The 13,595-nt window shown below is 46.8% G+C and overlaps 1 protein-coding gene across 1 annotated transcript; it reads right to left on the bottom strand.

Annotated features, from left to right (window-relative positions):
• Positions 1 to 11,347: 11,347 nt before the first annotated feature.
• LOC117080211 (60S ribosomal protein L13-like) lies at positions 11,348 to 12,108 on the bottom strand. The gene has a single exon (XM_033205009.1). It carries the CDS (start codon positions 12,034 to 12,036, stop codon positions 11,401 to 11,403), a length of 636 nt encoding a protein of 211 aa, XP_033060900.1. The 5' UTR covers positions 12,037 to 12,108; the 3' UTR covers positions 11,348 to 11,400.
• Between the last annotated feature and the right edge of the window lie 1,487 nt (positions 12,109 to 13,595).

Genomic DNA, 13,595 nt, shown 5'->3' with positions numbered 1-13,595 from the left:
AAGTTTCCTGCCATTATTTCTGTAAGCACTTTTTCACTATTATGCTCTTTCTCCTTTCCTCCCGGGACTCTAGAAACTTAAATATTAGATATTTTTGTTGTGTTCCTTGGCTCTGGGTTCCTTTGGTTGTGTCCCTGAGGCACTGTTATTTTTTATTTCAGTCTCTTTTTCTCGGTGTTGTTCAGATTCAGTAATTTCTGTTATTCTGTCTCCCACTTCACTCTTTCCTCTGTCCTTTCCATTCTTCTGTTGAAGGTGTCAGTGAATTTTTCATTTCACATATTGTATTTTTCAGTTCTAAATTTTTTCATTTGATTCTTCTCATCTTCTATTTCATTGCAAAGTCTTTCTAATTTTTATTTGTTTCAATTGTATTCATAATTGATCATGGAAGCATTCTGTCATGGCTGCGTTAATTGTTTGTCAGGTAACTCTAACATCTCTGTCATCTTGGTGTTGGCATCCATTGATTGTTGTTTTTCATGCAGCTTGAGATCTTCATGATTCTTGGTATGATGTGTGATTTCCAGTTGAAACCTGGATGTTTCTGTATTATTTAGATCCTGTGGTTCATTTGGATTGTTTTTCTTTTGAAATTGCTGTGGCAAGAGAAGGGAGTCTGCTGCCTCATTACTGATAGGTGGAGGTAAAATTAATTTTTGTGCATGTCATAAATTAGGGGTAGGAGTTCATTTTCCCCACTGGCTATCTGGTCACCCCAGCATTATTTACTGAAAAGATCACCCTTCCTTTCCCTTGATTACAGTTGTCCTTATGTCTTAAATCAGAAGACTGTGTAGGTGAGGGTCAGTTCTAGACTCATTGCTTCATTGCTAGTGTCAACTAGGGGCCAGGATCCAGGCTTGGAACCAAGAACCTCTTGGGATTAATGCCTAAAAAAGAGATGATATTGAAAATGGAGTAAGTGCAATGGAGACTCATCATTGCATTACAGAGGCAGAAGAGGCCCCCAAACTAATCTGGAATGGTGTACAGGATCAGAGAAGTTGCTCTGAAGATGGTAAGCAGAGTGTGGAAGGATGGGCTGGAGTTGTCTAAGAGAAGAGTGTGGCAGCAGAAGGGCACCCTGGGCCACAGGGAACAAACCATAGCTGAAAGGTGAAGAGTCAAGAAATATTCTGGCACCCATGGGGCACTATTAGCTGTTTTACTTCACAGGAGCTGAAAGTTTAAGAAGGGGAGTTTCCAGAGATGAGGATGAACCTTGGCAGGGATGGATCCTTGGACCACATCATGTAGTTGACCCTGTCACATAGCTTGGACTTCACCCTGTGGGTGATGGAAGGCCATCAGGGCTGATAGTAGAGGAAGAATATGGTCATGGAATCCTTGGGAGAAGTGGTGTGGGTGCATTGAAAAGGCCAGGGCAGAGGGTGAAAGACGCATCAGGGGAACGCAGCAGTGATCCACAGGGGTTGTTGAGGGACCAGTTATCACTGTGGCATGGGGCTGGGAAAATGGGGCCACGGTGGCACCTGTTTTCACTTGTGATATGACTGGATTTTAATCTGGTTCCTATGGTCATCCTGGTTGCAGAGCTGGAGTGGACACCAGATCATCTCACTGCAGTCCTCTCAACACACAGAGACAAAGGATGACCATGGGGGTCAGGGGCAAAGTGAGGAAAGTTCTGTAACCCCCTGGGGAGAACAGCAGCACCATCAATGGGCAGATCTGTATTGTCAGGGCTCTCCAGAGAAACAGAACCCATAAGATGTGTACATATACAGAATATAGATATATAGATATAGATATAGAATATACTAGATAAGGCTGACCTACATTAGGGAGGGCAATCTGCTTTACTCAGTCTATGGATTTTAATATTCATCTCATCCAGCAATACCCTCACAGACAGACCCAGAATGTAAGACCAAATATTTGGGCACCCTGTGGCCCAGTCAAGTTGACAAATAAAATTAATTATCATGAGGCCACCTTAAATGAAGAGATCATATCAGAAAGTTCTTGAGCACTGTCTCAGAAACTCAGAATCTCTCCTGCTTTAGGCGCAACAACGGTTCATTCATCTACCTGTCCATCTCTGTCCATCTGTCTGGGAGGCTGTCCATCTTACACAGGTCTACTGAGCACCTCCAATGTCTCAGGCTCCAGGGACACGGTGGCGGACACAGTGGCAAACAAAAGCCAGCACTGCAGAGAAAACGGCCTGTGTGCTCAGAATGTGACTAGGAGTCCCAGGCTCTGGGCTGCTCGAGCCCACCTGGCCAGACTGGGAGGCTCTGTGAAGGGAGGGGGTCAGGGAACCTTTGCGGAGCTGACCTTTAAGGTCAGCAGGATGGGGAGAGGCCAGGTGAAAGGAGGAGGATGGGAAAGAAGTCAGAGAATGGAGGCAAAGCACAGAGATGAGGGAAGACCTGCCATGTTCTGCAGTGTTGCCCAGGTCCTAATGATGAGAGACGCAGCTGGCAAGGAAGGTGGGAAGACCACATAGGGCCAGTATCCTGCTAAGGAACTAGAGGGTGGGGACATCTGGGGGGTGCTGGAAACCCAAAAGGTTTAAGCAGGTGAATGACAATTTCAGATAACTCCCAGGTCAGTGTGTAGACATTGGACTTGGGAACTTTGCAAGGTGGGGGCAGGGAGATACTTTTATTGTTCCCTGTTTGCAGAAGTAGAAGCTGAGGCTTGAGAGGTGAAGAGGCTTGTGGGAAGTGTCACAGGCCTAGGTGTGGAGCGTGGCTTCAAGCCCTGGCCATTGGGCCACCAGCACAGGCACCCATCCAACTGCTCTGAGCACTTGCTGAGGGTTAAATCGTGTCCTTCAAAAAGATACGTTCAAATCCTAACCCCTGGTACTGGTGACTGTGACCTTATCTGGAAATAGCATCTGTGCAGATGTAATCTTGAGATGAGATCATCCTGGGCTTAGGGTGGGCTCTAAATCCAATGACTGGTGTCCTTATAAGAGAAATCAAAGGGAGACTTTAGGCAGACACAGAGGAGAAGACATGTGAAAATGGAGGCACACATGGGTGATGCGCCTACATGCCTGAGAATACCAAGGGCTGCTGGCAGCACCAGAAGCTGGCGAGAGGCCTGGGGTGATTCTCTCAGAGCCTCCAGAAGGAACCACCCTGCTTGACACCTTCATTTCAGACTTCCAGCATCTGGAACTGCAAGAGAATGAATTATTGTTGTTTTAAGCCACCTGGTTTTTGATCATTTTTGTTAGAACAGCCCTAGGATATGAATCTAGCCCCCAAAGCCCGCCTCCTGGGGAGAAGCCGGCTTCTTGACCTGCCACAACTCCCGGAGTTTCCAGCTGCTCAACAAGAAAGCAGGGAAGACTCTGAGCCCCAGACTCAGATGGGAAGATGGAGGGGCTCCTCCTCCTGCCTGCTCTCGCCAGAAAAATTCCATGATGTCACCTGCTTCTCCAGGGCATGATCTGAGCTCCTACAAACAGAAAGATAGAGAGAGGCAGACAGACAGTCATCAGGCAGAGCAGGAGGGCCACCCCGTCCGCGTACAGTGGCTCGGAAATCTTAGTGTCTAGAAGTGTTATCTGGAGCGCTTGAAATACATCCCTGAGTCCCACCCCCAGTGGTTCTGATTCCGTCAGTGTGAGGTGGGGCCTGGGAATGTATATGTCTCCCCAGCTCCCAGCGACCTTGACACTGCTGGTTTGGGGACCACACTTTGAGTAGCACCGTTCCAGGCAGAGAGGGCTGCTTAAGTAGAGGCTGGGAGACAAAAGGCAGTGGAGCAGAGGTGCAGTCTGCGCAGACAGCAGCTATCATGGAGCTCAGCAACAAGGCTACGGGTGGGACAGGTCATGCGGAGGAGGGCAGGTGCTCGCCAAAGCCAGGATGGTAGCACGAGGGTCTGCTTGAGGGAAGGGGAGCCATGCATGGGCCAGCACATACGGAACATAGAAGGGGCAGCCAAGTGGCAGATGGGGCCTTTGGTCAAGGGTCTTGAGTAAACATGAAGGTCAGTGACTGCCAACATGGTGGTTTAGAGAGGGCACCCCATCCTCAGACCGGCGGGGGGGTTGTCAGCTCACAAACATCAGTCCCCTCAACAGTGGCTCCATTAACCAAACTGGGTGCCAAAACTTTCTCAGAATCTCTAGCCTGCAACCTGCAGTGCCCAGGCTCACAGGTGGACTTTGCTGACAGGGGCCCAGATGCTGATAACACTGAAACCCATCAAGAAGCTTGGAGGGCATGCAGGCCCCATTCCCCTTTGAGTTATTCTCAAAAGGCAAGACACCTTCCATCTGCAATGCCAGGCCCCAGCTTTGCCAATGTCGCCCACCCCCCATGGAGTCCGGCTGGGCCCAGAGTGCTTAACGCAGTGCGCAGGGCCCTCCACAGATCTTTCCCAGCTGGTAAGAGCTGTTTTCTTTTCCCCTCTAAGAGGTTTGTTCCTGGTCATAAATTCTGCAGGCCCAGTCGGCCAGAGTAGGATGTACACGTTGGTAAACACTGTAGTTCAAAACACGCTTCACGCTTCACAGCTGAAAAAGGCAACCCCGACAATGGAGCCTTGTCCCCGGCAGCAACTCTAACGGCCACCTTCTTTGATTCCTTAACCTTGCTGTGGGATTCTATGAAATTGGTCCCATTCTCTGGGGTCCATCAAACGTGCATTTAAACGACTTCATTAGCATCTTTCTCTGATCCATAACCACTGGGCAAATCCAAAAGTCATTTCGGTGAGGGCAGCCGTGGTTTTCTATCTGGTGAACATCTAAAACTCCTTGACAAAGTTCCTTTTAAAATTTACTTCTTTTGTTCCGTCTTCGTCTTCTGTTGAGATCTTTAGTGGCCAATGTACTCCGAGATGACTTGGGGACAAAAATCCCGTCTGGCTCAGACAGTAAATCTAGCCTCCATTCAGACGGGTTAAATGCATGCTTTATGCCTATTGTCCCCGGCTCTCCAAAAGCTCCTGCGCCTTTAAGGGTTTCCTACAATAAATTAAGCCCATCGCAAGATGGTGGATGGAAAGAGGGCCTGCCTGGCTGCTGTCGGAAGGCCAGGCTGGGCCAGGCCACAGGGCCGGGGCCCGACACAGCCCACCCATCACCCTGGACCTCTGGCCTCTTAGGTATCTGGGATTCTCCTTTGTAAGAGGCAAAAAAAGCCCAACTTGAAGTGGATTCAGCCACAATGTATTGGACGGTGAACACGAAATGCAGGAGGAAGGCGGGGGTTGGTTGTGCTAGGGAGGGGCCTGCTTCAGGCACCACAGGCCCCAGGTCCCGGCGGCCCTCAGCCCCTCTGGCCACACCCTCTAGGGCTCTGCTGACCCCTCCCCAGCTTCCTCCGGGCATTCGTAACATGGCGGGAGCAGTGCAAACCTCGCGTCTACTAGGAAGCAGCAAGAGTCTTTCCCAGCATTCCCCAATAAGAACCTCATTGGCTGTGGTTGGGGCACATGACAGTCCCTGACCAATCACTGAGGCCTGGGTCTGATTGGCTAGGCCTGGGTCACATGGCCCATTTGTGGCCTAGCGAGTGAACCCAAGCTTGAAGGGGATCCTGGCCAGGAGGGGTCTTGCTTAGAGGAAAGTTGGGTTACAGTTCCCAGAAGAGGTGGAAAGGGGTGCTGGGTAGCCAGAACACACACTGGTTGTGATCTGTAACCAAGGGCATCACCTTTGTCCCACATTCTGAAATTCACAGTGGCAGGTGGTGACTCAGAGGCTGGAACCCAGCCCTGACCCAGCCCTGAAAGACCCATTGCCTTTCTCTGTTCTGTACCCTCTTCCCATAGATATTTTTATCCTGTTACCCTGTGGTCATCAGGATGCCTCCCATTTATATGCAATTCCTATGGGCTCCTGATGCTTTCCCTGATTTCTCCCAGGAGAGACTGTTGGGTGTTGGGTTGTTGGGGAAGGGAATTAGTGTTCTGTAGTCTGGAGTTCACTGGTCTGCAGACTGCTAAAAATCTGGGGTCTACGTCTGCCAGGGATAATGTCTGTGGCTGATATGGGGACCAAGGGCAAAAGGATCAGTGATTTCAGCAGATGCCTTTACGCCCCGAGTCTCTGGCTGTGGACTAGTCCAGTAGAAAGAGTGTCTGGGAGTGTGGCAGAGTCCCAGTCCCCTGTCTTTCTTACTGTCAAAACCAAGGTTTGGGCAATCGTTGATCTAGCTAAAAAAATGATGTTTTTCAGCCTTCTTTGCTTATGTGGTGACAATGTGACACAGTTGTGGCTAATGACATGTAAGATGAGTTATTGGATGGGGCTTCTGGGAGAACCCCTTAATAAGCTGAATGAGCCGTTGTGTCCTTTCTGGGCTCCTCCTGTCCTAAACACAGATGTGAAGCAATGTATGAGAATTCCTATTCTACTATAGCTGTCTATATTTAACACTATCAAGCTTCCCTTTTTTTGCCAGTCTGACGGATACGATGGGGCATCACTTACTGCTTTCATTCCCATTTCCTTGATTATTATTGAGGTTGGCTGTAGTGTCTATTCTGGTTTCTTTCTCTAAATTTTGACTCGTTGTATCCTTTGACCATTTTTCTAAATTTGCAGACATCTTTGATATATTCTAATACAAATCCTTTACTGCTAGTCCACATGAATATTATATAGTACTATAAATGCTTAACCGTCCATAGAACATAAATTTACATATTTACTAGCAATTCTTACCAACATGCTTATAAGCAAGAACATCCCTTTAAACAACTCAACTGTAACACATATCATCTAAACCTCCAAAGTACTAGTTCCACCCACCGGAATACCAACTAATCCAGTGGCTAAGTTATAAGTTATAAGTTTGTCAGTTACAAGTATTGCATATATCTTCTTCTTTGTGGCTGGTCTCTTCATATTTCCCACAGTATCTTTGGTCATACTAAAGTTTGTTGTTGTTGTTGTTGTGTGTGTATGTTTACATTTGATACAGTTAAATTAAATCTTGTTTTGATTGTACTTTTTGTGTTAGTTTAATACATATTTCCTTATCTTGGTGTCAGAAAGATATTTGATCAGGATTTATTTTCAAATTGTATGGATTCTCTGTGTACATTTTGGTCTTTGGCTCAACTGGAATTTATCTCTTTTGGTAGGTGTAAGGAAAGGATCTGTTTTTTATCTTGTTTTCCTTTGTAAAACCATTTGTCCCCAATCCATGTATTGAATTCTTTTTCTTTGCTTTTTTTCTTTTTTTCTACAGATATATTCTTATATATTGTTTCCATAAAATTTCTCTCTATTTTGTCCCATCAATCTGTTTATTCCTGCAATAATACCACACAATTTTAATTATGATAGTTTTACTGTTAATCTTTATCTCTGGTATGACTCTTTCTTACCCTTTCCTTCCTTCCCTACCTCCTCTTCCTTGTCTTCCTTTTTCAAGACTTTCTTCCTGTTTTTAGCACCTTAATCATTCACATAAATTTTAGGATTACCTTGTTAAGTTTTATGAAATAGTCTGTTGGAATTTTGGTTAGACTTGCCTTAATTCATACATTAAGTGGAGTAGAATTGTCATCTTTACAATATTGAGTGCTACTCAGGAGCATGGCATATCTCTTAATTTATTTAATGCTTCCTTTGTGTCTTTCCATGAAGATTTAGAATTTTCTCCATAGGTCTTGCATGTCTTTTGTTAGACTTCTTTCTATGTGCTGCTCTTTATTTAATGCTATTTTAAGTGTTATCTTTTTGAAGTTACTTTTTATGATTGTTGATGAATTAGAATGCAATTGAATCTGTTTAGATTTTCTCATAAGAAAATAATTCGTTGGTAAATAATGGCAAACAGACATAGTTAATTAAGTCAACAGATAAGTCGAATTTCAAAAAATATTCTATTAAGGACCAAATGAAACAAACAAACAAAAAAAACGGAAAGGAGAAACATAGGGGAATATAAAAGAGAAGACAAATGGACCTAAATTCAACTATATACAAAATTATGCTAACAAATTTAGCATTCTGAGAGAGAGAGAAAGAGAAAGAAGACCCAACCTGGTGTCAACAAGAGACACATTTTAAGTATAAAGACACAGATAGATTGAAAGTAAATAGGTGGAAAATTATATACCATGCAAACGATAAGCATAAGAAGGTTCGTTGAAGGGGTTGTATTAAAATCAGATAAACTTCTAGGCAAGGTGCAATAACTGATATAAAGAGGAACATTTCATAAAAACATAATAAATAACACTTGTAATAAATTAATAGCAAAGGGACATTTATAAGGAAGATGCAATAGGATATATATATCTGTTAATGGATCTTCAACATGAATGAAGCAAAATTTGACAAAATTGCAGGGTGAAAAATATCCACAAATACAATTGGAAATTTTAGTATCTCTCTCTCAGCAACTGATAGAACAACTCGACAGAAACTGAGAGAAGACATGGAAAAGCTAAGCATAAGTATCCTATTAACTGCCTTTGTTGAATTGATACTTATAAAAATCAACATCCCCAAAGAGAGAATGCACACTTTTTTCATATTGATTATGATGGACTATATGCTGCACCATACATGAGAATTGTTACTGTTCTTGTCTTTTTCCCTCTGTATATAATGTATCTTTTTCTCTGGCTGCATTCAAGATTTTCTCTTTATCGCTTGTTTGATTACAATATGCCTTGGTGTAGTTGTGTTTACCTTTTATCCTGCATGGGATTCCTTAGGCTTCTTGGCTCTGTGGGTTTAGAGTTTACATTATATTTGGAAAATTTTCAGCCATTGTTTCTTCAGATATTTTTCATGTCGCCTTTGTATTAATCATCTTGTGCTATGTAAATGTTTACCCCAAAACTTAGTGGCTTGAAACAATAAGCGTATTATCTCACACAGTGTTTTGTGGGTGAGAAATTTGGTAGAAGCTGAGCTGGGTACCACTGGCTGAAGGTCTCTCATAATAAGTTTACAGTCAAAGTGTTGGGCTGCAGACATCTAAAAGTAGCAGTTCTTCCCCAGATGGGCCTCTTTAGAGGGCTGCTCGAGTGCTCTCATGACATGGCGGAGGCTTGCCCAAGAATATGTGGTTCAAGAGACAATAAGATAGAAGCCACAATGTCTTTTATAGGCATGCTTTCCTTTCGAGGAGTTTGCTTCGGTCAAACTGGTTGTGTTAAGCTGTCTATATTCCTCTTAATTTTCTGTGGAGTGGTTCTGCTAGTTAGAGAGAAGTGTTAAAATCTTCGCCTAACATTGTGGATTTTTACATTTCTTTTTTCAGTTATGTCTGATTGTGCTTAGTGTGTTTTGAAACACTCTTATTCATTGCGTACACATTTAGAATGGTTGTATCTTGGTTAAGTGACTTTAGCGTTATGAAACGTCCCTCTTTATATCTTTTTCCATCCTTTTACTTTAACCTTTGTGTATATGTGTATCTAAAGTGGATTTTTTGTATACAGCACATAGCTGGGTCTGGATCTTTTATTCAGCCTGACAACATCCATGCAGAATTTTGACGGTGACTTAAACTTTCCTTGAAGTCAAAATTGCTACAACATGTTCTGGGTCACATTTTTTCAGGACTTCAGAGGATACGTCTCTCCAGGGGATGTGCCGTCATTTCAAATCCGTCCTCTGCAGTCAGCAGGGACGCTTCCATTTTGGAGATGAGTATATTGAGCTTCCACGAGGGGAGGTGAAGTACTTGAGTCCACTCCCATGGCCACCAGAGGCTGAAGTATGACTCTCTGGATCCTGGCCAGCCCTCCTTTTCCCATCACAGCTGCAACTGTGGGGAAGGAGGATGATTCTAAACTGACCCTGTGGGTTGAGGTGGAGACCTCCAGGTTCCCATGAAGAGTTCTCCCTTTTTCGCAAAAATAAATGAATTAATATAGGCCATTTTGTATTCAAATTAGATTGATCAGGGGCTGTTTAAGCAACCACATCAGAAGGCTCTTTTTCCCTTTTGATATTAAAGTGTCTTTTCCAGAAACTGTAGGAGGTAGGGTTTCCCTAGAATGAATTGACAGCTTGTACCTATTTTTTTTTTTTTTTTTTTTTGAGGCGGAGTCTCGCTCTGTCGCCCGGACTGGAGTGCAGTGGCCGGATCTCAGCTCACTGCAAGCTCCGCCTCCCGGGTTTCCGCCATTCTCCTGCCTCAGCCTCCCGAGTAGCTGGGACTACAGGCGCCCGCCACCTCGCCCGGCTAGTTTTTGTATTTTTTAGTAGAGACGGGGTTTCACCGTATTAGCCAGGATGGTCTCGATCTCCTGACCTCGTGATCCGCCCGTCTCGGCCTCCCAAAGTGCTGGGATTACAGGCTTGAGCCACCGCGCCCGGCCGTACCTATTTTTTAAAAAAGAAAAGCCTTGTACACCTCTTCCCACATCTTCACTGGCAGCAGAATGAGCACAATGGAAAGAGATTTGTGATTTTTTTTTTTTTTTTTTTTTTTTTTTTAAAGAGAAAACACTCACAGCCTTCTGCCTGGTGTAAGGCTGAAGTAGGGCAAAAGGGGAAACTGAGCATGAGCAGGGGATAGAATATCAAAGGCAGTAAGTCCTTTCGGCCCCATCTGGACTCTTCTCCCATCCCACAGAAAACCTCCCCAGCCAGTCTGGAGGTGGGTGGATGGCGAGGGTCCCCTTTCATAGGTCATTTGATCCGCTCCCTGCCCACCCCCTGCTGGTTTGGGTTAGCCCTGGAAACCACCCACATTTTTCATCTGTCCAGAGAAATCAGGAGGGGACAAACACCTCTCTTGGGTTTTCCAATCAAACACGGAGGGAAGGGAGCATTTTAATCCTCAAGAATCTCCTCACCGGGGAAGTGAACCCCTGCGAGACACTGTGGATGTGTAAAGGCCAGCCCTGCCCCCGATGGCCCAGCGCTCAGTGGTAAAGATGACATGGACATGCCAACACTGAGGCTCAGGCATGAGAGATGTCAGCCCCATCCCGGGACACTGTGACAGTGGGGGCAAGGAAGACTGCTGGTCAGAAACGGGGTTCAGAGGCAGACCCAACCAACACTGACAAAGCTCCTGCCATGTGCTGCTATAGGAGGCAGGTGTGCTCTGGGATCATTTGGCAGCTTGTACTCATTGTTAAAAGAGGAAAACTGGCTGGGCGCGGTGACTCACGCCTGTAATCCCAGCACTTTGGGAGGCCGAGGCGGGCAGATCACGAAGTCAGGAGATCGAGACCATCCTGGCCAACTTGGTGAAACTCCGTCTCTACTAAAAATACAAAAATTCGCTGGGTGTGGTGGCATGCGCCTGTAATCCCAGCTATTCAGGAGGCTGAGGCAAGAGAATCGCTTGAACCAGGGAGATGGAGGTTGCAGTGAGCCAAGATCACGCCACTGCACTCCAGCCTGGTGACAGAGCAGGACTCCTTCTTTTTTTTTTTTTTTTTTTGACTGCTGACTGATGACAAGTCCCCAAGAGGGCTTTATTTTTTCTTTTCAACATCCTGTTCTGTGGCCTCCTTGGCTCTTTTTGCCCGTATGCCGAAGAGTTGGGCGTTGGCACAGGCCCTGCGGAGACTAGCAAAGGCTTTGAAATTCTTCTCCTCCTCAGTAATGACTCGAGCTTTCTCCTTCTTATAGACATTCCGGATGGGCATGACTGGTCCCGTCAGCTGGGTGGCCAGTTCCAGTTCTTCAGCAGAACTGTCTCCCTTCTTGGGGGCCGAGGGCTTCCTGGGGAAGAGGATGAGTTTGGAGCGGGGCTCCTTCAGCCGCTGCACGTTGGCCTGCAGGGACTCCGTGGACTTGTTCCGCCTCCTCGGATCCACAGAAGTGCCGATGGTCCGGGCCACCTTCTTGTGAATGCCGGCCACCCTGAGCTCCTCCAGGCTGCAGCCGCGGCCAGCGCGCACCTTCATGTGGTTCCGAACCATGGGGCAGCGCACGATGGGCCGGATGGGCCCCGACGCGGGGCGCGGGGCGATGCGGCGCGCCTTGGCTTCCCGGGCCTTGCGTCTGCGGATCTTCCGGGCCGGCTGGTTGAACCACGTGGCGACGCGCCGCTGCCAGTCCTTGTGGAAGTGGGGCTTCAAGATCATGCCATTCCGGCTAGGCGCCATGGCTGCCTACGGCCCTGCGGCTCCTGCACAGGAAGACAACCGAGCGGAAAGGGCAGGACTCCTTCTTAAAAAAAAAGGAAAACAAAATAAGGTAAATATCTTGCCACCTCTTTGATGTAGGATGGCATGAGATTACATGAGCCCAGTTCTTCCAAATGTCCCCATTTTACAGCAGAGGAAACTGAGGCTTAGGGTCTCCTTGGGCACAGTTGCAAAGAAAGGCCTCCTAGAGAAAGGCGTCTGTGTCCAAGCCCAGGGGGATGGGGGCGAGGCCTAGAGCATTTCCTGTGGGTAGAAACAGTGAACATGCCTCTGGAATAGAGCTAGCCCACCACCTACCCGGGGTACAGCAAGTGGTCTGTGCCTCAGCCTCCCGAATAGCTGGGATTACAGGCGCATGCCACCACGCCCAGCTAATTTTTGTATTTTTAGTAGAGACGGAGTTTCACCAAGTTGGCCAGGATGGTCTCGATCTCCTGACTTCGTGATCCGCCCGCCTCGGCCTCCCAAAGTGCTGGGATTACAGATGGAGTTTTGGGTACTGAATAAGGATGAGGTAAACCAGGGGCAGAGTTTTGAAATCTCAGCCCAAAGGGGTGGCCTGAGTCCAAGGCTGGGGGAACATGCACCTGCTGGTTGCTGACACAGGTGATCCTGGCTGTGGCTTTGTTAAGATTGGCTCTGTCTTACCTCTGTGGAGCTGGGCACGATCCGGAGATGTTGTCTTCTTGCACACTCATTTTACAGATGAAGAAATCAAGGCTTGGGGTAGTAGAGAACTTTCCAGAAGTACAGGGCAAGTTTGTGTCTGAGCAAAGCTGAGCCCTCTGTCCCCTTCTGGTGATCTCCTCAGCCCCGTTCTTATCCTTCTAGGGCAACAGTCTTTCCTTGGGAGTAAGGTTGAACCACAGTTTGGCCCAGACATTTGGCTTTTCCCAGTGATGGCAGAATTTGTGGGATCAGTGTGTGTGTGATGGGGGCAGGGCAGGGCAGGGGGCTGAATTAGGGAGTTTAGGGATGGGCAGCTTCTCCCACATCCATAAAATTGGCGCCTTTACCAATTCCCACAGCTGGTGTAAATATCCTCCCTGGTGCTTAGCAAAGGCTGCTGGGAGTGGGGTTGCCCTTGCCCCACTCACATTCTCTTAAAGACCCAGGAGAAACACTTGCATTGCAATGAGGTCTCTGTGTCCCCAACCATTGGACTGAGCACCTCTGCATGAGAATGTCTGGACTTGCAGGTTTTGAAGGCCTAAATTAGGGCTGTGAATGACTGTTCTTCGAAATTCAGGGGCCTGTGGGCATGGCCACAACCCTCCCCTGGATGCCTTTCTTCTGTTCACCCTCTGTCCTCTTTCCAGCAGAACATTCAGCCCAGCCTTGGGTGTCAAGCATGGGCCTGCCTCTCTGACCTCAGCTGGGGGCCAGGCTGTGGGAAGGGAAAACTGGAGGAGTCTTTGGGGGCTGAGCCTCAGGGCATTTGTAGGAGGCACCACCAGATTGTCAATGAAGATAATGACGCTGAAGTTCCAGGCCCTTGGTTTGCATGGGTCCATCCC

Source organism: Trachypithecus francoisi, unplaced genomic scaffold (genome assembly GCF_009764315.1).
Source record: "Trachypithecus francoisi isolate TF-2019V2 unplaced genomic scaffold, Tfra_2.0 Lachesis_group8, whole genome shotgun sequence".
In the NCBI taxonomy this organism is placed as follows: domain Eukaryota; kingdom Metazoa; phylum Chordata; class Mammalia; order Primates; family Cercopithecidae; genus Trachypithecus; species Trachypithecus francoisi.
The sequence above is the reverse complement of the archived record's forward strand: the minus strand, read 5'-3'. Positions and strand labels throughout refer to the sequence as shown.